The sequence below is a fragment of the Chelmon rostratus genome, chromosome 11 (assembly GCF_017976325.1).
Source record: "Chelmon rostratus isolate fCheRos1 chromosome 11, fCheRos1.pri, whole genome shotgun sequence".
NCBI classification, from domain to species: Eukaryota; Metazoa; Chordata; class Actinopteri; order Chaetodontiformes; family Chaetodontidae; genus Chelmon; species Chelmon rostratus.
Genome location: NC_055668.1, coordinates 3,198,302 through 3,224,723, shown reverse-complemented (window position 1 = coordinate 3,224,723; position 26,422 = coordinate 3,198,302). Strand labels below are relative to the sequence as shown.

At 39.7% G+C, this 26,422-nt stretch overlaps 1 protein-coding gene across 1 annotated transcript; it reads left to right on the top strand.

Moving 5' to 3' along the window:
• LOC121613540 (B-cadherin-like) lies at positions 1-26,422 on the top strand. The gene is made up of 28 exons (XM_041946975.1): positions 1-190; positions 1,378-1,492; positions 7,243-7,331; positions 8,060-8,269; positions 8,389-8,511; positions 9,123-9,278; positions 10,608-10,752; positions 11,326-11,498; positions 11,662-11,790; positions 12,271-12,393; positions 13,006-13,161; positions 14,489-14,633; positions 15,207-15,379; positions 15,543-15,671; positions 16,152-16,274; positions 16,887-17,042; positions 18,371-18,515; positions 19,089-19,261; positions 19,425-19,553; positions 19,871-20,056; positions 20,230-20,474; positions 21,440-21,582; positions 22,373-22,464; positions 22,719-22,851; positions 23,338-23,553; positions 24,362-24,492; positions 25,042-25,185; positions 25,413-26,422. The coding sequence occupies exons 1-28, from the start codon at positions 137-139 to the stop codon at positions 25,623-25,625; spliced, it is 4,149 nt and encodes a 1,382-aa protein (XP_041802909.1). The 5' UTR covers positions 1-136; the 3' UTR covers positions 25,626-26,422.

Here is a 26,422-nt window from a genome sequence, read left to right as displayed (position 1 = left end):
CAGTCACTGAAACTACCTTCAGGAGACGAGACAAAGAAGACGCGCCGAGCAGCAGCGAAGGAATATATTTCTACTTGGTTGAACTTTCGATTTTTTCTTTCATTGCGGGGACTACTGAAAGCGGATTTACAGGCAGATGGGGACCGCTCGGTTCGCGGTGGTTTGGGTCGCGTTCATCGTCGTTTTTCAGGTGAGATTTCCTGCTGTCGTCACTTACCGCCGTGATCGGCTCTCACCCATATTTGTGCTTCTATATCTGTAAAACCAAACACACAAAACAACGGTAGTTAAAGTTGTTAGTTCCGTAATAAATAATAATAATTATTAAATCTGATAGAAAACTTTTTGGTGTTTTTTTTTTTTTTTTTTTTTTTTTGGATGGGGGAGGGGTAGTTTCTGATGAGAACTTCTGCATCTATTTAGCAGGAAGCAGCTTCTTTATTCCTGTAAACTCCAGCCGACTTCACGTCTATCAGTCGCAGCACTTGCTGCGGCCCCGCGCCGTGTTTAACTGATCCGAGGTCAGCGGCTGGGGCGGATGTTAATGGCGACAAAGCATTTTAATCAGCGCTGCTTCGTGAATTTAACAAGGCCGGATTGAATTTGTGTGAGCTCACGGGTATTTTGAAAGTAATGTTTAAATGTGTCAAAGCTGTCTCGCTCGCTCGCCATAGTCTGGAGTCTTCTTTCCGGCCCCTGCAGGACTCGGCTCTGCGGGGCCTCGCCCTTGTTCCGTTGATGACGCTGTCAGCAGGTTAAATTCCAATCCAACACGTTTCGGTTTGGTCGCTTGCAGACGCATTAGTCATTCTCTGTATGTTTTAACAGTTTCTGAAACGTATGAGGAATCTGTTTTCTGTTTCAGATTTAGTTTGAGGATGATGTCAGCGGTCACCAAGCAGCTTTTTAGGCCCAGTTTTCAGAGTTTCATTGATATACATAGAGCTGAGTGACTGACAACAATTTTAACGATTAATTCATTGTACAAAACGGCAGCTGTGCTGGTTACAGCTTTTCAAATGTGACCTTGCAGCTTTTTCTGCTTTTTGCTGTTAAATTGACTGACTTTTGGACTGTTGGTCGAACAAAACATCAAAGACGATCTCATCTTGGTATCACCTGTGACTAAAGGATATAGAGAGATTAACTTATAAGTAAAATATTTCTTAGTGGCAGCCCTACATGAACCCAATGACTCATGTTTTCAGTTGGGGAGTACACTAGTGTTGAATACCATCTTTTAATCACACCGACTGAACGCTATATAACGTTTCCTCGACAAAATCAGACTGAAAAAGTTCTTCGCGTAGCTTACTGATTGCACATTTTCCATCCATCTGGATTATGAATCATTAAAGTCTGTTTTTCCTCTCCTAGGCCTCAGCTTTAGCGACGACTGAGGAGCCAACATGTACACCTGGATTCCAGACAGATGTGTCGATTTTCAAAGTGGCCAGAACGCATCTGAACAGGGGCATGAGACTGGGCAAAGGTAAGAACAATCCAGAAAGCTGTCCTCGCACTCATTGCCTAATGCACACACATCTAAGGTGAAACTGTTTACCTCCAGCATTCATTATCATTATTCATGGATTACTTCTAGACTGTAAAACCAAGAAGAAGAAAAAAACGGTTTAGCTATGGAAGCGTCTAGACCTGAGTTATACTCATAAATGAAACCTTTTTTGGGTGAAGCACTCCTCTGGCTCAGGCGACCTTCTACAGATAAGCTGTTTACATTGTTCTCACATGTAGTCCAAACAAACCTCAGGTCTCAGCTTGCACTCGCTCTGCACCTCATGTAATACTGCAGGGCAAAACAAAGTCTTTGAGCCTGTTTTACAGGCCTTGCTTCTCAAATGGTGTCAAATACTCAAACAAAGGGAGCACTTTTATTAGAGGGGGTTATGTAATTTCTTTTATTTTGACTTGATGAGTAGAAGTTTAAAAATGCAGCTCTAGTTTTGCATGTTGGTCTGGTCAGGAGAGTTTCCCACTGTTCTGTCTTTATTTCACAGCTGCCTCATTTGAATATCTAACTGCCCTCTGAGACGTGGTCTAAGCGTTTGTCTGATTGTCACATCTTTGCTGGTTTAACGCAAAACTAGACTACCATGAACCAGGCTTCTGGATTGCTCTACGTAGCTTAAATACTTGTTCAACAACAGTTAGGTTCTACCCTGTAGTCTTCTGAAAAGGTAAATGTAGACAAAGGAAAAAGAAAAATGTGTTTTGTGGTCACTGTGCTTTGCTCCTGAGTGTAGCTCACTTGTTATCTTGGAGTTAGAGTGAACACTGGCAACCAGACTTAGCTGTCCCACAATACCGGTTATCCTGTGCAGGGTCGCCATGGACTATTTCAGCATGCATTGGGCTAGAGGTCGGGGTGAGGTTCTCCTTCATACAGGAGCACTGACAGCCAGAGTCTATTGAGAGACATGTCGACTCTTTGGAGCCCAGAGAATCCATAATGACCCTGCTGACATATACACAGTGTAAACTCTTCTGGGACAGCCACATCAGCTGTCCAGCTGTCAAGTGTGTGCCTGGTCTTGATCAGCTGTGTGGTGCTGTGTTATGGCTGTCTGACAATCAACAAAGCCTGTCTGTTTAGTGGCTGGTATAATAATATCCTCCTGGAAAAGTGTGGTGTCAGGTGATAAGAGCAAACACAGCATCTTTTTTTAACAGGAGGGATACAATATTAAACTGAAACACAGTTAAACTAGCTTATTCTATAGTGTATTTTAGTGTGAGTTGATTGTAAGACAATTACTGACTGACTAAGCAGTTAGTCAAAGAAATACAATGAGTAATTGTCACATGATGTGGTTCATGTTGGAGTTAATTGCATGTAAAACAAAAACATTAAAGTGACTCTGAGTTCAGAATAATTCACCTGCAGTCTAAATCACAGTAATGATGAAAATGTAATGAAGGTATCAGAAATTCTGGTGTTGGTATCAGTTTTAGGTCACACGACACAAAGTCTATGTACAGTTTGACCATCCTACAGTAGATCTGTTTCCAGTGGTCAGTGCTGAGATGAGTGCTGACCAGTGAAGGAACCCAACTCCTTATTAGCTTGAAGAGTTAAATGACTCATTTGTGAATCCAGCTGAGTCATTCAGTTCAGGTAGATCTGCACTCATCAGTGCATTTAAAGGGGATGGCAACATTATGATGAAGAAAGCCCAGCAAACAAGGTCTCTCCTGCAGCAACTGAGTAAACCTGATGCCTTAACACGCATGCTGGGTTGTTTTTGTCACTGAAAATGTCTTAGAGAGCTTCCATTCGTCTTTTCTATCATCTCTCCTCTGTTTCTATGATGACACAGTGTGAAATTTGGCATGTCTGGAGTGGACTACACCAAGTAATCTATTTTGTCAACAGTAACATTTTAAGAAGACTGGTGCCATTCATTTCTAACCCGGTGTGACCAAAATGATTTCAGTACCAGAAGTGCAGTACCTCAAATCTGCAAATATCTGCCAAACCCATATGTCCATCAGACTCCCGTAACCATAGTCTGACATTGCTAGGTTGTGGAGATTAGTTTATAGCTAAGCGCTAGCACTAACGTTACAGCTCAGTTGAGAAGAATGCCATTAATGTTTATATCCCGCGCTATCACAAGGACGTCCATGGATAGACGCTTCGTTCCACACGGTGATATGATTGGTGGGTGTAGTTCGGTAGAAAGAAAATAGTTCTTAATGAACCTCCTCACAACAATGACTGTGGACTATCTTGAGTAACTGGGTCATGATTTCAGCTTTTCAGATGTGTGTTTTTTGGTTCTTTGACTAACACAAGCCTAGTGCCATCTAGTCATGTGATATTAAAGAGAAAGTTCTGATGTCTGCAGCTGAGCCTGGGCCACTCACACCAAAACAGCCTAGTTAAACAGGGCTCCCCTGTTAATAATGTTGTTATCTGCTGTTGCTTGTGGAATGGTGTGTTTCAAAGATTTTATTTGATTCTTACCACATTCTGGTGAAGTCGAGAGTGACAAATTACACAAAACCATGGAGCATACAGTTGTCACAATGATGGAAGGACATCTGCCTCATTGGTGGTATTAAATCACAAAAACTTTGAAGAAAGAGTTTTGAGCATTAGTTTGTTTGACAGAAGGGTTTTAATTATAAGTTTACAGCATTCTCAACATTGAGTTGTTTCTTTAATTGTAACTTTTATTTTTTTTTTAAACCATTTTTAACCGATGTCTTTTGACCACAATGTTTTTCAGTGGTTTACAGTGCAACAAAAATAAACTAGGACAGGTGTGACATGTGTCATACATTTCCATGCAACATAAGTCATATTACCTATTCATGCTCAAAGTTGTACCATTTTTGGCAGAACTATTTTGATATGTATGAAATATTTAGGGTTAAAATTAAAAACCACCCTTTTATCAGGATACTTGGTGGCCCTCAGGACTGTTTCAGATGTTTTTTTGGCATCTTCATTAGCCTTCTTCTCAAATGGAAGTTTGGTCGAGTCCCATCTATCTACGTGGCTTTAGGATGTCATGTTTTTTCTAAAATAGGAAAAGATCAGGTATGAACTGATAACCCTGGAAAATTGCTTGGAAACCGCCATACTACACCGCCTCCTTTTTTCTTTCCTCCCTCCACCTTCTATTTGTGCTTTCGTCTTTTCTTTTTTGCTCACCTCTGTTTCATTTTTGCTCCTTCAACAGGTAGTTTGTTAAGATGTATAAGGGATGTCAAAAACAAGGAAATGTGAATCGACCTTAAAAAGTTCTGTTAAACCTGCACTCCTTAAGACATGTACACAAAAAATAAGAAAATGAATTCCAGGGATTAATACTAATTTTAATACTAATACCATTTTTTACAGTAAATTGATAAGTACACTATTATCATTCAAATAGAATAGTGCCGACAGAGTGTTTAACACATCAATCTTTGTCACTGAAGCCACAAAGTTCATCATGTGTGACTTGCGATTTGACCAGAATTCAAGACCATACAACCACAGTGTGGAACTGGGAAGAGAGAGCCCCCTACTGGATATCTGTGGTTATAAATTCCAGTTACATTGCATTCAGATTTCAGTACATTCATTTATTTTACAGACAGGTTTTCATGATAGACTCACAGCACTGAAATGAGAAATGAAGTTGTTCTTCCAAAGTTAAATTATGACTTTTGAACTACTGTCCTACACCATGTTTTTCAGTGGCTTACAGTGCAATAAAGTGTACCAAAGTAAATTCCAAAATGGATAGTTTTTGCCATTTTCAAGTAAGTTGATTTAATTTGATAAGTACACCATTACCATTAACAGAATAGTGTTGATTGTGTGAAAAGGAATTGGTCCAAAGATCATAGCAAGCTTTGAAGCAGGGACCTTTGTCATACAACACGTGAGTCTGACTCACTGAGCTACCAAGTTAATCATATGTTATTCGCACTCTGATCAGAATCCAAGACCACACAGCCACACTGTCATATGACCCGGGAGAGAGAGTCCCCTGCTGGATATCTGTGGTTATGATTCCCAATAACGTTGCTGTCAGAGTTTTGCTCATTCATTTATTTTACAAAAAGATTTTCATTACAGCTCAACAGCAATCGCAACAGCTGAGGAGTTAAGTTGTGCTTTAGGTCTGAAGATTTGAACAATTGTCTGTTGAACACACCAAGTTTTTTTCTCTTTTGTGTAAAGTTTATAAAGCAACTAAATGCAGAAAAATTTCAAACATGAATACTGATTCATTATATATATATAAGTTAATTGAAAATTTGCACTAAGATTTCTGTCTTAAGGCAGAGTAGATTATCCCTCAATTAAGTGACATTCACTCTCTTACATTGTCATTGTGTGCTGAGCCTTTTCCATTACATTACAGAACCAGACATACACAGACATGACAACACGTTTATTTTATGCCTGACAACATGTATTTAGTGGCTGAAGGTGTTAAAACTAGGTGGATTTAACCACCCACTCAAACTAGCGCACAGAGCTGTTTTGGTGGATTATGCAGTGGGATGGTATTTCAGAGTGGTGGTTTATTAAAACTACATCCACGCTACTAAGTTCTTGTTTCAAAACACGAAACTGTTCACACCTTTCCAGCGTTTTAGAAGCTCTGTCACACATATACATGTACCCGCTCTTTTACGAATTTCAATATTGTGACATTCTTTGATCAGTCATCATTTTCTCGCTCTTTTGGAAACGTTGCTAACCCGGTTGTAGTTTGAAAATGGGTGGAAACAGAGACTTTTGGACACACTGACGCAGGCACCCACGTTCACTTTCTGGTTCAGTCTTATCAGTCACGACAAGTCAACATTTTAAAACGCTGATTTAAAATATATTAACATGGACGTAGCCTGAGTTTTTCACCAGTCCTCTCGTTCTCCCTGTTATGGATGGTGCTCCACCAGGAGCAATGTAGCAAAAGAGCAGCATGCTTCAGATTAGGGATGCCACAGTGAGGACATTTTCCTACTGGTGAATATACTTGTGACTTCAAAGTTGTTACAGATTACACCAGACATTTTGAAAGAAAAGATTTTCATTGATGACACTTAGTGTGCGTAGAGTGCTTTCTTTGGTCTCTTTTTCACTAGGGGTGTTGCCTCGAGGTGCTGCAACCTACATCAGAGTTTACAGATTGTCCCATTAATGTTATCAGCTGCTCTGTTAGCACAGGGGTTAAAATGGCTGTTCTTGCTTTTTGCTTGGGCACCAAATCCTCAACATCATCTTGTTGATGCCGGGACTCTGCTGACACTTCCAGTTTATAATTGCAGTGTCTGTCATCTTGAAAGTGGGCCCTGATGGTTGAAAATTAACTAAATAGGTTTTATTTCTTTGAAAAAACAAAATGGGAAGGGTTTTTTTTATTTGTACCATTTCTTTTCTGCTAGTTTTGAACATGGCATTTTATGTTTCCTACGTCTGATCTGGCAACGCTCTTCCTAAGTGCAGTGATAGAAGGTGGCTTGACAGGTGACATGACAAACGAGAAGTTTGTTGTGTTATTTTGTACCTAGTCTGTATTAAATGATGTTTTGGTCCATATCCTGCCTGTTAAGTATGAATGTATATAGGAGATTTAAGTTTAATCTTTGTCACTGTTTAACACTTTTGCAAAGGGGTATACAATTTGTTATGTGCTGCCAATTATTTCTTTGTTTTTTCTGTACTGTATATGCTGCATTTGTAACATAATTATTTCTTCTCTCCAATCCCAGTGGACTTCACTGACTGCACAGATCGCACAAGATTTTTGTTCACCAGTGATGACTCCCATTTCATGGTACAGAGTGATGGCACGATGACGGTAGGTAGAGTTTAACACCTTATTGTAAAATGAAAGTTTTTAATGTTTGCATGTATAAAACACTGAAATGCTGCTATCCTGTCCAGGGCTCCCACAAAAAAGAGATTTTCTGATCTCAATCGGATGTACCTGGTTAAATAGAGGTATAATAATAACAAATAATAATAATAATAATTCTCACACATCCTTCTTAGCCCTGTGTTAAAATTAATTGGACAATTTGGGCAATCCAAAGAAATAAGAGTGAGGAATATTTTATAGTCTTTGGTTTCTAATTGGGAGACCAACCGGATTGAAATACAAATTCTCATCAACAATTGAGGTGGTTTCAGTGAGACTTGCAGTAACAAAACCCAATTTAGACTCAACTTAGATGAGGTATGAGTGTGATGTCCATTATACTGAATAGAACCCATGTGAATTCCAAGATATGACAACAGTAGCTTTGTTGAGAGAGACCCCTGCATGTGTCAGTTTTATCATCTTTTTCTTTACATTAGCATGTGAAAATGTTTCAGTGAAAATGTCTGTCTTGTTGTCCTGTCAATTTTTATTTGACCTGGACCCACCTAAAACGTTGCAGAGATTTAGGTGAACAGCAGTAACACTGTTTTTCAATCTACCCTACGAGTGTTGGCAAAGGATATCATCAAACTCCCTTAGCAGTTCAATTCAAAACTGTTAGCAGCATGTTGGCCTTTTCTGATGAGTGTTTCTTCCCCTTCCAGGTAAAGAGAGCAGTTTTTCTTCATGATGGACACAGGGACTTCTCCATCCATTCCTTCGACTTGCAAGGTCGCAAAATGACTCTTCCTGTCAGGGTACTGTACCATGGCCATCACCATGGGAACCACCACCAGAATGTTGAGAATCACCATGGAGACCACCATAACCAGCAGCACCACCTTGCTGAAGTGGACTCTGATAAAGGCAGGGAGGTAAGATTAGAGAGACTACAGAAGATGCATGAGGCTAGCTGCCAGTAGCTGGGTAAAAAAGAAAAAAAAGACAGTTGCCGTGTTTGAAGTTAGAAATTCACAGACACCATTTTTTACAGGTGCCCGTTCTACATTTCCCCAAGTCTGGCGAAGGACTGAGCAGGAGGAAGAGAGACTGGGTTATTCCTGACATCAATGTTGCTGAGAACGATAGAGGACCCTACCCCCTTAAAGTGTCTCAAGTAAGAGGAACTAAAACCCCTGATGGCGAATTTGATACTGAAGTTTGAATATTTGTTTCTCCATGTTGGTTTTCACTGCAGTCATTGAGCTCTAATTTTTATCTATGTTTTGATTCTGTTTTATCAATAACAGTGTGTTCAAATACAGCTTTCAGTTGTCTTGTATCTCTCACCAGTCCTCCCTAAGTAAGGTGTAATGGCAATTAGTTATTAACCCTGATAACTTGATGTAAAATTACCTCCCTTGTTTTCTCAGGACATGAAAGTTTATTTTTTATGGCAATAGTTTAATTATTATGGATACCTCTCTCATTATTCCTAGCAATAATGAGAGCTAAGTTGCTTGAGGCGTGCCATGGCTGATGTGATAAAAGAACACTGTTATCCAGAGATCACAATATCATTGACTTGAGATGTTGGTAACAGGATCCAGAATATTATAAGCAAGCAACTATTTCAGTTTCTATACCCTGGAAATTTAAATACAGCATGAATCGAAGACCTCTGCACTGCGTCCTTACTGTAGTTGAAATTATTTTGCAGTGTTTTGCAATATCTATTGTTGTAGTCAGCGATTGTGGTATAACTCTGGCTTGGTGTGTTTTGTCTAGATCCGTTCTAATGAAGATAAAATAAAGAAGATCTATTACAGCATCACTGGTCCAGGAGCTGATGAGGATCCTGTTAATCTCTTCACCATGGACAGAGACACTGGAACTCTGTACCTCACACAACCACTGGACAGAGAGGCACAAGCCAAGTACACAGTAAGCATCCTTTCCGCTGTCAGTTTTACACATACGTGCATTTGGCTGCTTGTCAGGATTAGACAGGGAGATGTGGGAAACAATTGACACATTTCGTATTCAGAATCTACTACCATTTTATGATGACATAAATGTTAAAATGCACTGAATTACCTTTTTTTAAAAAAAAAAACAAAAAAAAAAACTTGCACCCATGCAATCTATGAACTTCAATTAAACAGGCTAACTCCTGCCTTTGAATAGCTTGTAATGTTTCTGAGGCTGTGCTTTCATGTTGTTGCATTGGTAGAATGTCCCGGGCTAGTCCAAAAGAATGGTATCTGGGAAGATCCAGGCATGTTTTAATGGATTGCAGTTAAAATAAAACTGAGCAATATTAGATCCTTTTTTTTTGTACACAGAAACCTGATCCAGTACTGGTTGCCCTATTAGCCTCTTGTATCTTAACATTTTTTTTCTTGGATCAAATGATGCCTAAGATCTCTAAACCCAACAAGAGGTCAGCCACATTGCATTTACTGTCCAGTTTAAAAAAAAACAAAAAACTTTAAAATGTCAACATATATTCACAACAGATAATGTCAAATATCTGTAAAATGAGTGTTCCCCTTCTGACTGAAGCGAACCACCGTTCTTTACAACTAGCCTACAGTGCCAGGGCCCTGCAAGATGAAACATATTTTGAACATATCACCTGCTGCAAATGTCATGAGACATTTAAGCAGCAAAACTAAAAACTGTTGACAGGACAGAGTTTTATAATCAGGGTTGTCTTATATGCAGGCCAGTATGTTAATTCATTTGTCTGCTGTGCTTCCACTATGCTCACATATATTCCAACAAGTCAAAATATGGCTAAATGTGCCTCATGTGTCACACTGTTGTGCTCATCATACATGACGATGACGTAAATATAAGAGGGTTTTTTTGGGTTTTTACTGTGTCATGTATAAATTTCAGCAATTGTAAAAGTTGTATAAACCCTCAGCAATTTTCCTCAGCTTATTGAAAATTGTTGGTGGTATATTGCATGTTATATTACATAACAGTATCTCAGAAGCACTTGCAAAATCAGCTTTTATTTACATTCAAAGCCTCTCACTCGAAGCTAAAAAACAAAGAGTACATGACTGTATGATTCATGCCCAATTCTTCAATGAGATTTTTTGTCAAGAATGCAAACCTTCTTAGGATGTGAAATGCCCAATGAATTAAAAACTGGACTGGATTTTATAGGCCTGTAAGACCATAATGCCTAGTGCAGTCTGTACATCTACATGGATTGTCCTTAAATGCACAGTATTATAATACCAATGTGTTTTTGTGCAGTTCCAAGCGCATGCTGTGGCAGATGGTTCAGGAAATGCTGAGGATCCTATGGATATCATAGTGAATGTCATTGACCAGAACGACAACAAGCCTGTTTTCATTCAAGACACCTTCCTGGGAGATGTTCCTGAGGCCTCGTCAATCGGTACTGTCTGTGGATCTCATTTAAGCATGAAAAGATGTCCAGGCTTCTAAAAGTGAAACATACTGTTGAACACGAGCAGGACAGAGCTGCCACTGTTTGTTCTAAACTTTGATAATAAAATCCAGGACCTGCTCAAACATATTGGGGCAGTAGTACACAGTGGATGTGCCTGTCCTGAATGAAACCTAACCTGAAAATTTAACCTGCAAGCCCACAAAATAATGGAGATTGCCAGTGAGGGCAGTTAAAACAATTCTTTTGCCATCTTCTCACGTTGACAGTCCTCTGTTCTATAGCTGTATACTGGAACAAAAAAAGTCAAATTGGTGTAATTTCAAACCACTATATGGGGTTTAAAAATTCTCTTGAGACAAGACTACAAAATGACAAAATGAATTTGCTGACTGACACGCCACAGTCACCAGGTGCATTGTTAGGTTGGAAAGAAAATTAGCATACTCTTGTCCCTGTAAGACCCTGCTTTACTTTGTAAATCACCCCTTCAATGCAGTGCTCTGAATACTTTTGGACACCTTTGTACTTACTTTCCACTTCTGTCTTCCCTTTCTCCAGGTTATGAGGTGATTAAGGTTGTGGCCACAGATCTGGACCAGCCAAATACTGACAACTCGGATATCCGCTACCGTATTTTAAGCCAGGACCCTGAGTTGCCCAGTGACTTTCTGTTTGTCATCAACCCAGTCAGTGGAGCCATCAGAGTGAATGCAGGTGGACTAGACAGAGAGGTGAGGCTTTTAAAACACACTTTACTTTACTCTTGGCATGCTTTTACACCTAACTGTTGAAATGATCTTTGTCTCAATGCTGCTCCAATTGAGTCTGTAACACGATGGCTGAAAAAGGCCTTCCAGTTGATGTGTTAAACTCATTGTGTGTCTTCTCTAACAGAAATACCCAAAGTACACTCTGGTGGTACAAGCATCGGACATGGTGGGAGAAGGATCAAGTGGAGAAGCCAAAGTTATCCTTACTGTCACAGATAGCAACGACAATGCTCCGGCCTTCACTCAAACAACTGTAAGTACAACATACTTGTGACTGGAAATGTACTGTTTTCTAAACCTGTACTCCAAAGAGCAACTGTCCAATCAGAGCTTAGCACCCGTAAGAAGGCACAGCAGATATGTCAAGCTCCAGAGATCTGACGATGTTAAAAAGGGATAATAATGATAACAAAGCCCCTGTCCTTTCACTTTAGCCGGCTAATGTTAAACAAATATTCTTCTTGTTAGTTAGCAGGGAACAACATCCTTGTTTCCTTCCATCCTTCCAGTCCTTGTTTTGCGTGTTTGTTTCAAACTCACAATTTTAACACGTCCCTTTCATTCTCCCAGTATGAGGCAACTGTTGCAGAAAATAAGGTGGACGTTCAGGTCATCACGATGTCAGTAACAGATGGTGACGAGCCACATTCTCCAGCCTGGAATGCCAAGTTCAAGATTGTTGATGTGTTTGAAGTGTTTGAAGTTAGAAATTCACAGACACCATTTTTTACAGGTGCCCGTTCTACATTTCCCCAAGTCTGGCGAAGGACTGAGCAGGAGGAAGGGAGACTGGGTTATTCCTGACATCAATGTTGCTGAGAACGATAGAGGACCCTACCCCCTTAAAGTGTCTCAAGTAAGAGGAACTAAAACCCCTGATGGCGAATTTGATACTGAAGTTTGAATATTTGTTTCTCCATGTTGGTTTTCACTGCAGTCATTGAGCTCTAATTTTTATCTATGTTTTGATTCTGTTTTATCAATAACAGTGTGTTCAAATACAGCTTTCAGTTGTCTTGTATCTCTCACCAGTCCTCCCTAAGTAAGGTGTAATGGCAATTAGTTATTAACCCTGATAACTTGATGTAAAATTACCTCCCTTGTTTTCTCAGGACATGAAAGTTTATTTTTTATGGCAATAGTTTAATTATTATGGATACCTCTCTCATTATTCCTAGCAATAATGAGAGCTAAGTTGCTTTGAGGCGTGCCATGGCTGATGTGATAAAAGAACACTGTTATCCAGAGATCACAATATCATTGACTTGAGATGTTGGTAACAGGATCCAGAATATTATAAGCAAGCAACTATTTCAGTTTCTATACCCTGGAAATTTAAATACAGCATGAATCGAAGACCTCTGCACTGCGTCCTTACTGTAGTTGAAATTATTTTGCAGTGTTTTGCAATATCTATTGTTGTAGTCAGCGATTGTGGTATAACTCTGGCTTGGTGTGTTTTGTCTAGATCCGTTCTAATGAAGATAAAATAAAGAAGATCTATTACAGCATCACTGGTCCAGGAGCTGATGAGGATCCTGTTAATCTCTTCACCATGGACAGAGACACTGGAACTCTGTACCTCACACAACCACTGGACAGAGAGGCACAAGCCAAGTACACAGTAAGCATCCTTTCTGCTGTCAGTTTTACACATACGTGCATTTGGCTGCTTGTCAGGATTAGACAGGGAGATGTGGGAAACAATTGACACATTTCGTATTCAGAATTTACTACCATTTTATGATGACATAAATGTTAAAATGCACTGAATTACCTTTTTTTAAAAAAAAAAAAAAAAAAAAAACTTGCACCCATGCAATCTATGAACTTCAATTAAACAGGCTAACTCCTGCCTTTGAATAGCTTGTAATGTTTCTGAGGCTGTGCTTTCATGTTGTTGCATTGGTAGAATGTCCCGGGCTAGTCCAAAAGAATGGTATCTGGGAAGATCCAGGCATGTTTTAATGGATTGCAGTTAAAATAAAACTGAGCAATATTAGATCCTTTTTTTTGTACACAGAAACCTGATCCAGTACTGGTTGCCCTATTAGCCTCTTGTATCTTAACATTTTTTTTCTTGGATCAAATGATGCCTAAGATCTCTAAACCCAACAAGAGGTCAGCCACATTGCATTTACTGTCCAGTTTAAAAAAAAACAAAAAACTTTAAAATGTCAACATATATTCACAACAGATAATGTCAAATATCTGTAAAATGAGTGTTCCCCTTCTGACTGAAGCGAACCACCGTTCTTTACAACTAGCCTACAGTGCCAGGGCCCTGCAAGATGAAACATATTTTGAACATATCACCTGCTGCAAATGTCATGAGACATTTAAGCAGCAAAACTAAAAACTGTTGACAGGACAGAGTTTTATAATCAGGGTTGTCTTATATGCAGGCCAGTATGTTAATTCATTTGTCTGCTGTGCTTCCACTATGCTCACATATATTCCAACAAGTCAAAATATGGCTAAATGTGCCTCATGTGTCACACTGTTGTGCTCATCATACATGACGATGACGTAAATATAAGAGGGTTTTTTTGGGTTTTTACTGTGTCATGTATAAATTTCAGCAATTGTAAAAGTTGTATAAACCCTCAGCAATTTTCCTCAGCTTATTGAAAATTGTTGGTGGTATATTGCATGTTATATTACATAACAGTATCTCAGAAGCACTTGCAAAATCAGCTTTTATTTACATTCAAAGCCTCTCACTCGAAGCTAAAAAACAAAGAGTACATGACTGTATGATTCATGCCCAATTCTTCAATGAGATTTTTTGTCAAGAATGCAAACCTTCTTAGGATGTGAAATGCCCAATGAATTAAAAACTGGACTGGATTTTATAGGCCTGTAAGACCATAATGCCTAGTGCAGTCTGTACATCTACATGGATTGTCCTTAAATGCACAGTATTATAATACCAATGTGTTTTTGTGCAGTTCCAAGCGCATGCTGTGGCAGATGGTTCAGGAAATGCTGAGGATCCTATGGATATCATAGTGAATGTCATTGACCAGAACGACAACAAGCCTGTTTTCATTCAAGACACCTTCCTGGGAGATGTTCCTGAGGCCTCGTCAATCGGTACTGTCTGTGGATCTCATTTAAGCATGAAAAGATGTCCAGGCTTCTAAAAGTGAAACATACTGTTGAACACGAGCAGGACAGAGCTGCCACTGTTTGTTCTAAACTTTGATAATAAAATCCAGGACCTGCTCAAACATATTGGGGCAGTAGTACACAGTGGATGTGCCTGTCCTGAATGAAACCTAACCTGAAAATTTAACCTGCAAGCCCACAAAATAATGGAGATTGCCAGTGAGGGCAGTTAAAACAATTCTTTTGCCATCTTCTCACGTTGACAGTCCTCTGTTCTATAGCTGTATACTGGAACAAAAAAAGTCAAATTGGTGTAATTTCAAACCACTATATGGGGTTTAAAAATTCTCTTGAGACAAGACTACAAAATGACAAAATGAATTTGCTGACTGACACGCCACAGTCACCAGGTGCATTGTTAGGTTGGAAAGAAAATTAGCATACTCTTGTCCCTGTAAGACCCTGCTTTACTTTGTAAATCACCCCTTCAATGCAGTGCTCTGAATACTTTTGGACACCTTTGTACTTACTTTCCACTTCTGTCTTCCCTTTCTCCAGGTTATGAGGTGATTAAGGTTGTGGCCACAGATCTGGACCAGCCAAATACTGACAACTCGGATATCCGCTACCGTATTTTAAGCCAGGACCCTGAGTTGCCCAGTGACTTTCTGTTTGTCATCAACCCAGTCAGTGGAGCCATCAGAGTGAATGCAGGTGGACTAGACAGAGAGGTGAGGCTTTTAAAACACACTTTACTTTACTCTTGGCATGCTTTTACACCTAACTGTTGAAATGATCTTTGTCTCAATGCTGCTCCAATTGAGTCTGTAACACGATGGCTGAAAAAGGCCTTCCAGTTGATGTGTTAAACTCATTGTGTGTCTTCTCTAACAGAAATACCCAAAGTACACTCTGGTGGTACAAGCATCGGACATGGTGGGAGAAGGATCAAGTGGAGAAGCCAAAGTTATCCTTACTGTCACAGATAGCAACGACAATGCTCCGGCCTTCACTCAAACAACTGTAAGTACAACATACTTGTGACTGGAAATGTACTGTTTTCTAAACCTGTACTCCAAAGAGCAACTGTCCAATCAGAGCTTAGCACCCGTAAGAAGGCACAGCAGATATGTCAAGCTCCAGAGATCTGACGATGTTAAAAAGGGATAATAATGATAACAAAGCCCCTGTCCTTTCACTTTAGCCGGCTAATGTTAAACAAATATTCTTCTTGTTAGTTAGCAGGGAACAACATCCTTGTTTCCTTCCATCCTTCCAGTCCTTGTTTTGCGTGTTTGTTTCAAACTCACAATTTTAACACGTCCCTTTCATTCTCCCAGTATGAGGCAACTGTTGCAGAAAATAAGGTGGACGTTCAGGTCATCACGATGTCAGTAACAGATGGTGACGAGCCACATTCTCCAGCCTGGAATGCCAAGTTCAAGATTGTTGATGTGTTTGAAGTGTTTGAAGTTAGAAATTCACAGACACCATTTTTTACAGGTGCCCGTTCTACATTTCCCCAAGTCTGGCGAAGGACTGAGCAGGAGGAAGAGAGACTGGGTTATTCCTGACATCAATGTTGCTGAGAACGATAGAGGACCCTACCCCCTTAAAGTGTCTCAAGTAAGAGGAACTAAAACCCCTGATGGCGAATTTGATACTGAAGTTTGAATATTTGTTTCTCCATGTTGGTTTTCACTGCAGTCATTGAGCTCTAATTTTTATCTATGTTTTGATTCTGTTTTATCAATAACAGTGTGTTCAAATACAGCTTTCAGTTGTCTTGTATCTCTCACCAGTCCTCCCTAAGTAAGGTGTAATGGCAATTAGTTATTAACCCTGATAACTTGATGTAAAATTACCTCCCTTGTTTTCTCAGGACATGAAAGTTTATTTTTTATGGCAATAGTTTAATTATTATGGATACCTCTCTCATTATTCCTAGCAATAATGAGAGCTAAGTTGCTTTGAGGCGTGCCATGGCTGATGTGATAAAAGAACACTGTTATCCAGAGATCACAATATCATTGACTTGAGATGTTGGTAACAGGATCCAGAATATTATAAGCAAGCAACTATTTCAGTTTCTATACCCTGGAAATTTAAATACAGCATGAATCGAAGACCTCTGCACTGCGTCCTTACTGTAGTTGAAATTATTTTGCAGTGTTTTGCAATATCTATTGTTGTAGTCAGCGATTGTGGTATAACTCTGGCTTGGTGTGTTTTGTCTAGATCCGTTCTAATGAAGATAAAATAAAGAAGATCTATTACAGCATCACTGGTCCAGGAGCTGATAAGGATCCTGTTAATCTCTTCACCATGGACAGAGACACTGGAACTCTGTACCTCACACAACCACTGGACAGAGAGGCACAAGCCAAGTACACAGTAAGCATCCTTTCCGCTGTCAGTTTTACACATACGTGCATTTGGCTGCTTGTCAGGATTAGACAGGGAGATGTGGGAAACAATTGACACATTTCGTATTCAGAATCTACTACCATTTTATGATGACATAAATGTTAAAATGCACTGAATTACCTTTTTTTAAAAAAAAAAAAAAAAAAAAAACTTGCACCCATGCAATCTATGAACTTCAATTAAACAGGCTAACTCCTGCCTTTGAATAGCTTGTAATGTTTCTGAGGCTGTGCTTTCATGTTGTTGCATTGGTAGAATGTCCCGGGCTAGTCCAAAAGAATGGTATCTGGGAAGATCCAGGCATGTTTTAATGGATTGCAGTTAAAATAAAACTGAGCAATATTAGATCCTTTTTTTTTGTACACAGAAACCTGATCCAGTACTGGTTGCCCTATTAGCCTCTTGTATCTTAACATTTTTTTTCTTGGATCAAATGATGCCTAAGATCTCTAAACCCAACAAGAGGTCAGCCACATTGCATTTACTGTCCAGTTTAAAAAAAAACAAAAAACTTTAAAATGTCAACATATATTCACAACAGATAATGTCAAATATCTGTAAAATGAGTGTTCCCCTTCTGACTGAAGCGAACCACCGTTCTTTACAACTAGCCTACAGTGCCAGGGCCCTGCAAGATGAAACATATTTTGAACATATCACCTGCTGCAAATGTCATGAGACATTTAAGCAGCAAAACTAAAAACTGTTGACAGGACAGAGTTTTATAATCAGGGTTGTCTTATATGCAGGCCAGTATGTTAATTCATTTGTCTGCTGTGCTTCCACTATGCTCACATATATTCCAACAAGTCAAAATATGGCTAAATGTGCCTCATGTGTCACACTGTTGTGCTCATCATACATGACGATGACGTAAATATAAGAGGGTTTTTTTGGGTTTTTACTGTGTCATGTATAAATTTCAGCAATTGTAAAAGTTGTATAAACCCTCAGCAATTTTCCTCAGCTTATTGAAAATTGTTGGTGGTATATTGCATGTTATATTACATAACAGTATCTCAGAAGCACTTGCAAAATCAGCTTTTATTTACATTCAAAGCCTCTCACTCGAAGCTAAAAAACAAAGAGTACATGACTGTATGATTCATGCCCAATTCTTCAATGAGATTTTTTGTCAAGAATGCAAACCTTCTTAGGATGTGAAATGCCCAATGAATTAAAAACTGGACTGGATTTTATAGGCCTGTAAGACCATAATGCCTAGTGCAGTCTGTACATCTACATGGATTGTCCTTAAATGCACAGTATTATAATACCAATGTGTTTTTGTGCAGTTCCAAGCGCATGCTGTGGCAGATGGTTCAGGAAATGCTGAGGATCCTATGGATATCATAGTGAATGTCATTGACCAGAACGACAACAAGCCTGTTTTCATTCAAGACACCTTCCTGGGAGATGTTCCTGAGGCCTCGTCAATCGGTACTGTCTGTGGATCTCATTTAAGCATGAAAAGATGTCCAGGCTTCTAAAAGTGAAACATACTGTTGAACACGAGCAGGACAGAGCTGCCACTGTTTGTTCTAAACTTTGATAATAAAATCCAGGACCTGCTCAAACATATTGGGGCAGTAGTACACAGTGGATGTGCCTGTCCTGAATGAAACCTAACCTGAAAATTTAACCTGCAAGCCCACAAAATAATGGAGATTGCCAGTGAGGGCAGTTAAAACAATTCTTTTGCCATCTTCTCACGTTGACAGTCCTCTGTTCTATAGCTGTATACTGGAACAAAAAAAGTCAAATTGGTGTAATTTCAAACCACTATATGGGGTTTAAAAATTCTCTTGAGACAAGACTACAAAATGACAAAATGAATTTGCTGACTGACACGCCACAGTCACCAGGTGCATTGTTAGGTTGGAAAGAAAATTAGCATACTCTTGTCCCTGTAAGACCCTGCTTTACTTTGTAAATCACCCCTTCAATGCAGTGCTCTGAATACTTTCGGACACCTTTGTACTTACTTTCCACTTCTGTCTTCCCTTTCTCCAGGTTATGAGGTGATTAAGGTTGTGGCCACAGATCTGGACCAGCCAAATACTGACAACTCGGATATCCGCTACCGTATTTTAAGCCAGGACCCTGAGTTGCCCAGTGACTTTCTGTTTGTCATCAACCCAGTCAGTGGAGCCATCAGAGTGAATGCAGGTGGACTAGACAGAGAGGTGAGGCTTTTAAAACACACTTTACTTTACTCTTGGCATGCTTTTACACCTAACTGTTGAAATGATCTTTGTCTCAATGCTGCTCCAATTGAGTCTGTAACACGATGGCTGAAAAAGGCCTTCCAGTTGATGTGTTAAACTCATTGTGTGTCTTCTCTAACAGAAATACCCAAAGTACACTCTGGTGGTACAAGCATCGGACATGGTGGGAGAAGGATCAAGTGGAGAAGCCAAAGTTATCCTTACTGTCACAGATAGCAACGACAATGCTCCGGCCTTCACTCAAACAACTGTAAGTACAACATACTTGTGACTGGAAATGTACTGTTTTCTAAACCTGTACTCCAAAGAGCAACTGTCCAATCAGAGCTTAGCACCCGTAAGAAGGCACAGCAGATATGTCAAGCTCCAGAGATCTGACGATGTTAAAAAGGGATAATAATGATAACAAAGCCCCTGTCCTTTCACTTTAGCCGGCTAATGTTAAACAAATATTCTTCTTGTTAGTTAGCAGGGAACAACATCCTTGTTTCCTTCCATCCTTCCAGTCCTTGTTTTGCGTGTTTGTTTCAAACTCACAATTTTAACACGTCCCTTTCATTCTCCCAGTATGAGGCAACTGTTGCAGAAAATAAGGTGGACGTTCAGGTCATCACGATGTCAGTAACAGATGGTGACGAGCCACATTCTCCAGCCTGGAATGCCAAGTTCAAGATTGTTGATGGTGATCCTGGTGGACTCTTCACTGTGAAAACGGGAAGCAACAAACATGAAGGAATCATTTCTACAGCCAAGGTAGGAAGTAAATATTTAATTTTATGTATTACGTCGCTGTCATCTGTTGCAGTTGATAAAACAATCACTGTTTTTATTCAAGTTGAAAAAAGTTTTGATGGAAGTTTTGGTTTCACAGCAGAATGACTTTTGTCTCATATTGTGCCGCTGTGCTTTTCCTCCCTTCCAACCAGGGTCTTGACTTTGAGAAGAGCAGCAAGCACACTCTGTTGGTTGCAGTGGAAAATGAGGTTCCTTTTGCTACTCCGCTGCCCACTGCCACTGCCACTGTAGTGGTGACTGTGCAGGACATCAATGAAGCTCCTGTCTTTGAACCAAAAGAGAAGCTTGTGTCAAAACGGGAGGACCTTGCCGTCGATGCTGAAGTGGTTCAGTATATTGCCTCTGACCCAGACACTGCACGCAAACAGAAAGTCATGTAAGATCAAACTCTGATGTACCTTTCTGCTTTGAACATTAATTTAGAGCATAAGATTGTCACTGCTAGAGAAACTGGAAAAAGAAATCATTACCCCATTATATGTCAACAGGTTGCAACAGGCTTTATTTTTCACCCTGTCTATTGTCGTACATTCAAGTTTATACTGATTCTATACACTGTTAGAAAGCCAACATTCCCATGAATCGATTGATGCAAACCATTTCAAGATACAGTCACAACGGAGGCACAATAAATGCCAACAGCAGACATACAACCATGTTTAAAATGAACACAAAATTGACACAGTTCACTGATTATGTCTCTCAGTGATCCACAGATCATAAACTTATGCAGAAGGGATCTATCTTGCCTCCAATTGCTCTCTGTAGTCTCAGGTTTCAAATTATACCTCGCTTGACCAATCACGATTTGGCACATGGAGCCTAGCAACCAGAGAAGCCAATAACAGTTGAAGGAGGTCCCCTCTATTTCAGTGTGTTCAAGCTTCTTTTGGCCTTTGCCAGCAGCACTTACAGTAATTCCGACTGCTGGGAAAGTTCAGAGTGTTAGTTTTCAAAAGAGACCAGAACCAACCATGTACAACAAATGGTTCAATAACAGCTATCAGTTTACTTCGGGTATGTCTTTGATAGGGGTTTAGGGCTCATTTTTACTGGAATAATACAGGGTTCTGTAATCGCATTATGCAGCTGCCATAATCCTAAATGTTCACCTGTTTTTCAGTTTTAGTCTAAATAGAATCCTGAGCATTTAGCCAAAGAAAAAGTAAAAAATTAAGTGTCTTTATCTTAAATTTACCCCTACGTCCACGCAAAACACAAAGAACACTTTTGGTATATATTGAATATCAACTGAATGTTATTCAAATTATAAAGTCTGTAAATATCCTAAGGCGAAGCTTTATTTGTAATCATTATGCTGTGATTCTTGTTTATATCCAGGTATAGAATAATTAGAGACCCTGCAGGCTGGCTGAATGTGGGGAAAGAGACGGGCGTGATTAAGGTGAAAAGTCCCATGGACAGAGAGTCCTCCTTCGTCAAGGATAACAAATACACAGCGCTCATTGGCGCATATGACAATGGTAAGTGGTAGGCAAGACTTTCACTTTACAAACTCATGTTGTTTTCAGAACCGCTTTAGGGTAAAGATGGGAATCGAGTAATTAAACCATTGAGAAGCTGTTCCAAATTGTCCAATCCATGACAATCATATGGCTCCAAGTTGAACAATTCCTTTTATCGATGCTGGCATGTTTTTGTGACAGTCGCACATTGCAAAACAATGCAGCTGGAAACTTGAAACATGAAGGAGTCATGGTGGAGAGGAAGAAACGGTCCAAAGCATGGCTTCATTTCATGAAGAAAGATGACTACAGTGCTAGGCTGATTTTTACTGTAAATGTTAGTAAATTCATAATTTCATAATTCGGTGGGGTGGAAACACCAGCAATGAACTGAAACATCTTTCTACACAACATGGGCATAAATTCCAGGAATGCCATGTATTGCTCCTTTTTCCCAACTGAGCAGCACATCTGTAAACAAGGGTAACTGTTGTAATAGAATTACTGCCACAAAGGCTGGTTCAGCAGATTTTTCTCTAAGAAAACACATGCTGTACAAATATTCTGTCATTTCATCAATTTTCAATGATGGACTGTTGCTACAGCCAGCTTGACTAAATTGGTAAGGAATCAATAAGGGAATCGATAAGATATTGGACCAATAATGGCAATGGAATCAATCCAACCATATCAATTCTCATCCCTACTGCAAGGCCAAAAGATTATCTAAATATGGACTTTATCTTACTGTGATCTTGTTTTCTCTCCTGATGTGTGTTTATTATGTGTATGTCTGTCACCTCACCAGATGAAGTCCCAGCCACAGGAACTGGTACTCTAGTAATCAAGCTTGAAGATGTCAATGACAATGCACCAACCATTGAGGAACGATCAATCATGGTGTGTCTCCTTTCATGAACGTTTAACAGTTGTCTCGTTTTTGAAGAATCTTAATGTAGACAAAACTTCTGAATGACATTATTTGGGTGCCAAACTATTTTTTTTTGTGTGATTTATAATATACTGATATTGAAGATGTGACTAAATGAATTTAGTCAAATCAGTAATTAGTGAACTTCAGAGGTAAAAGCACTGGCCTGCAGTAATATGATCAGTATTAACAAAGGCTTGAATCTGTCATTGTGTTTTCTCAGGTGTGTAACAAGGAAACTGCCCCTCAGCTGCTGGCAGTGACAGATAAAGATGGATCAGGCTTTGCTGCTCCATACAGCGTATCCTTACAGGGCATGTCGAAGACCAACTGGACCGCTAGGATGAACGACTCCAGTATGTAAAATATTAATATACATGACTGAAAATTACTCTTTCTCAGCTGCTTGGTGAAATTGTTTTTACACATAGCAAGACATCTGGTCTAATAGCCAGTCCTATGAGAAACTGAAAGGTCCTTTCTTGAAAAAAGGTTTTAATAATCATCAGAAAACCCCCACAATTTGTAACTGGATTAAGAAAGAGATTTTAACAAACCTTTTTTAACTGTTCAGGTGCTGAGAGTTTTCCTCGCTGTCACTGGCGTTCTGCTCAGATAAACAGTACATTTTTGACATTTCAATTGAACATATTAGGCAGTGCAAAACTTGAGTAAGTTTCAGGTACTAGGTCAGAAGTGCATTAGTTTAGGTGTAAGATTAGAGTCAGTCAGACAACATTCAGCGTTTCATCCAAAATTTTGCTGGAGTTAGACAAGATGATAAGGTTGGACAATAGAGAGGTTGTAAAGTAAATGTTCCTCTGTTTTCCTCTTTGTTACAGAAACGGGCATCATTCTGAATTTAGCCACTGAGCTGGAAAGTGGTCAGTACACTGTGATCCTGAGGGTTTCAGACAATCAGGGTCTAGAGCAGGACAGCACGGTCCAGGCCACAGTGTGTGACTGCAAAGGGGAAGCTGTGAGCTGCCTGCGTGTGGCCAGTGTCCCCCAACTGCCCATAATCCTGGGAATACTGGGAGGCGTCCTATTGCTGCTCAGTAAGTCTACATAATTCTTGTTAAATATGGAAATTCTGGGGACTGTAGATTTGAATAATAGCTGGAAGCCAAAGGGAAGTTATGATTTTTTATTTTTTTTTTGCATCACAATTATTGTTGGAACCTTGTTTGATATTTCACTCATAGTTTAAGAGGACTAAATGGAAAACAACCTGCAGCTGGCCAATTATAATCGAGTCAGCTTGGTCTGTAGGGTGCTGTGTTTGGACCAGCTGTGGGCAGTGAAAGAAGCTTTGGATGTTTCAGTAATCTGAAAACTGTTGCTCAGTTTTTAATCAAAAAACACAAGCTCTACATTACAGTATACAGACTACGCAATGTTTATTTGAGTTTCATAGAACTATGTTGTTCTGATGAGTTAATGTAGCCACACACGGCCACTGATGTTGAGGACTATGTTCACTGGGAGCTTAACCCACATTTGGTAGAGAGTGTTTGGGACAGCAGGACGGTCTATGTGGAGTTTAGTCTGAATAAGCTACAGTTTGTGTGCCCTTAAAAAAATAATAAATGAGCACGTCAACCAGCACAATGGCGTAGCTCGTTGATGTGCTCATTTAATAGTTTCTGAGTAACAATGGAGCTCTATGGCATGTGGCATAGTGGAATAAGATATATCAGGCTTTGATACACTCACAGTGTTTGTTAGAAGATACATTCAGTGTTGGTTTGGGTCTTTGTTGCCACTTGACCTTACCTTTCCTTTCTGTGCTCTGTAGCAGATGGTTGGACTGGTGACTGAGTCATGTAGTTGTGTTGTATTAAACGTTGTGTTCTGTATGTTCAGTGCTGGTGTTGCTGCTGCTGTTGTTTGCGAGACGGAGAAGAGGAGAGAAGAAGGAGCCTCTACTCCAGGATGACGATATCAGAGACAACATCTACTACTATGATGAGGAGGGAGGCGGCGAGGACGATCAGGTACCTTAAGACAGAGGTTGAGACTGATTTCTTTGAGATGATGAAAAAAAAACTCTGGCCACATTCCCAATCAGGAATTACTGGAAGCACATGTCACAGTTAAGCTGTGCTGCTTGACTAACATCAGGAGATCAGTTCTTCTGATCGGTTGTTGTAGCAAAAGCACCACTTCTGCTGACAGATGGTCTGGAGGAACGCACAGTAGAAGCTGATTCGGTGCATTAATGACTAGAGCTGGGTGATAATTCAGTATGATCCTATGTATCCTCTTTCATAGTGACATTATATCCTGACCGTAACTTAAAAAGCAAGAATGGGAAAGAGTTTCACTTTAAAAACCTCAAACTAAGTTGATCAGTTGAACTGTTTTCAATTACATATAGGTCAAAAAGGCTTTGCATTGTCATTGCATTCTGTTATTAGTATTTACATTTTACATAGCATCCCAACTTTTTTGGAAAATCAGGGTTGTAGATAACAATAACACCTTGTTGTTCAAATGAAAGATGCAGCATCTTTTGTGTAACCCCGACATGTGTTCTCCATCAGGACTATGACTTGAGTGTTCTCCACCGTGGTCTGGACAACAGGCCAGAGGTGTTCAGGAACGACGTGGTGCCGAACTTCATGCCGGCTCCTCAGTACCGGCCTCGCCCTGCCAACCCAGAGGAAATCGGCAACTTCATCGATGATGTGAGTCAAGGGCTTTTAAGAGCTTATATAAACTAAACTCTAACATGGCTACAGAAGGTCATTCATTACTGCTTTTATAAATTAGTTTTGTTTTTGTTTTTTTGTAGAAAAAATAAATATTTGTTTGAAATTTGTTGCCACTTTCATTAATGTAAATTCTGCTCTAGAAGATTTTCAATAATCTCCCAGTATAAAATGAGAACATATGTCGTCTGCTCCTCTCTCAGAACCTGAAGGCAGCTGACAACGACCCGACAGCGCCCCCCTACGACTCCCTGCTGGTGTTTGACTACGAAGGAGGCGGCTCTGATGCAGGAAGCCTCTCCTCTCTGAACTCGTCGAGCAGTGGAGACCAGGACTATGACTGCCTCAGTGAATGGGGACCCCGATTCAAGAAACTTGCTGACATGTATGGAGGTGGAGAAGATGACATGCTGTAAATGTACCAAAGAGCAAAGAGTATGGATAGGATAGGTGGATGCACGAATGGCTGTGTGAATGTTAGATTGATGTAAGCTTGAACTGATAAGTAAATGCATCCTAAGAGAACTGTCAGCCAGATATCAGTAGACCCACAGATTTTTTTTCTGTGTGGGGATCGCGGTTTACCTTTCAGTTCAGTTCTCTTGGCAGTTAACAGCCACTGCTCAGGAGCCAAGAATGAGGTTTTTTTTTATACAAGTTCCCCATTTTGATCGCTTAAGCTCTGCCTGCATGTCTTTTAGATCCCTGTTTGACTACTAGGCTAAAGACTAATGATGCTGTTTCTTTATTTTTTGTTCATTGGGTTCTGGAGCCACATCATCAGTCTCAGTGTTGATTTATGGATTTTGTGCAGATATTTTAGCCTGCGTTGTGGCTTACTGGGTGACACTGGACACGCACGCAGATGCAGTTGCACTGGTAACATTTGTCATTTTGACAATGTATGGTACTTTACTTCTTTTGTCTTTTTTGTGAGTTCGTACTACTGCTTCAGTTAGATTGCTTTGTTTTGTATTTCTGTTTGAGAAATGAAATGACAAAAAATCAAGGTGAAATCCAGGTAGCCAGCCGGCATCACACTGACGGTGTGGCCAGTGAATTATCAATAAATGCTTTTTAAAATGTTTAATAAGTGCCTGTTCAGTTGACCACACTGTAATGTCAAAAACCTTTTGCAGTTACCTCCAAAGGTACTTTATTACAAATGCTTTGTTTATTTTGAATTTTTTATAAAGTTGTCTTAATACAGTGA

Excerpts from the sequence above, each read along its gene's own strand:
- LOC121613540 (XM_041946975.1), top strand. The coding sequence starts at position 137 with ATGGGGACCGCTCGGTTCGCGGTGGTTTGGGTCGCGTTCATCGTCGTT. Across the intron at positions 191-1,377 it reads CGTTCATCGTCGTTTTTCAG|GCCTCAGCTTTAGCGACGAC; the intron begins GTGAGATTTCCT and ends TTCCTCTCCTAG. Across the intron at positions 24,493-25,041 it reads GAGGCGGCGAGGACGATCAG|GACTATGACTTGAGTGTTCT; the intron begins GTACCTTAAGAC and ends GTTCTCCATCAG.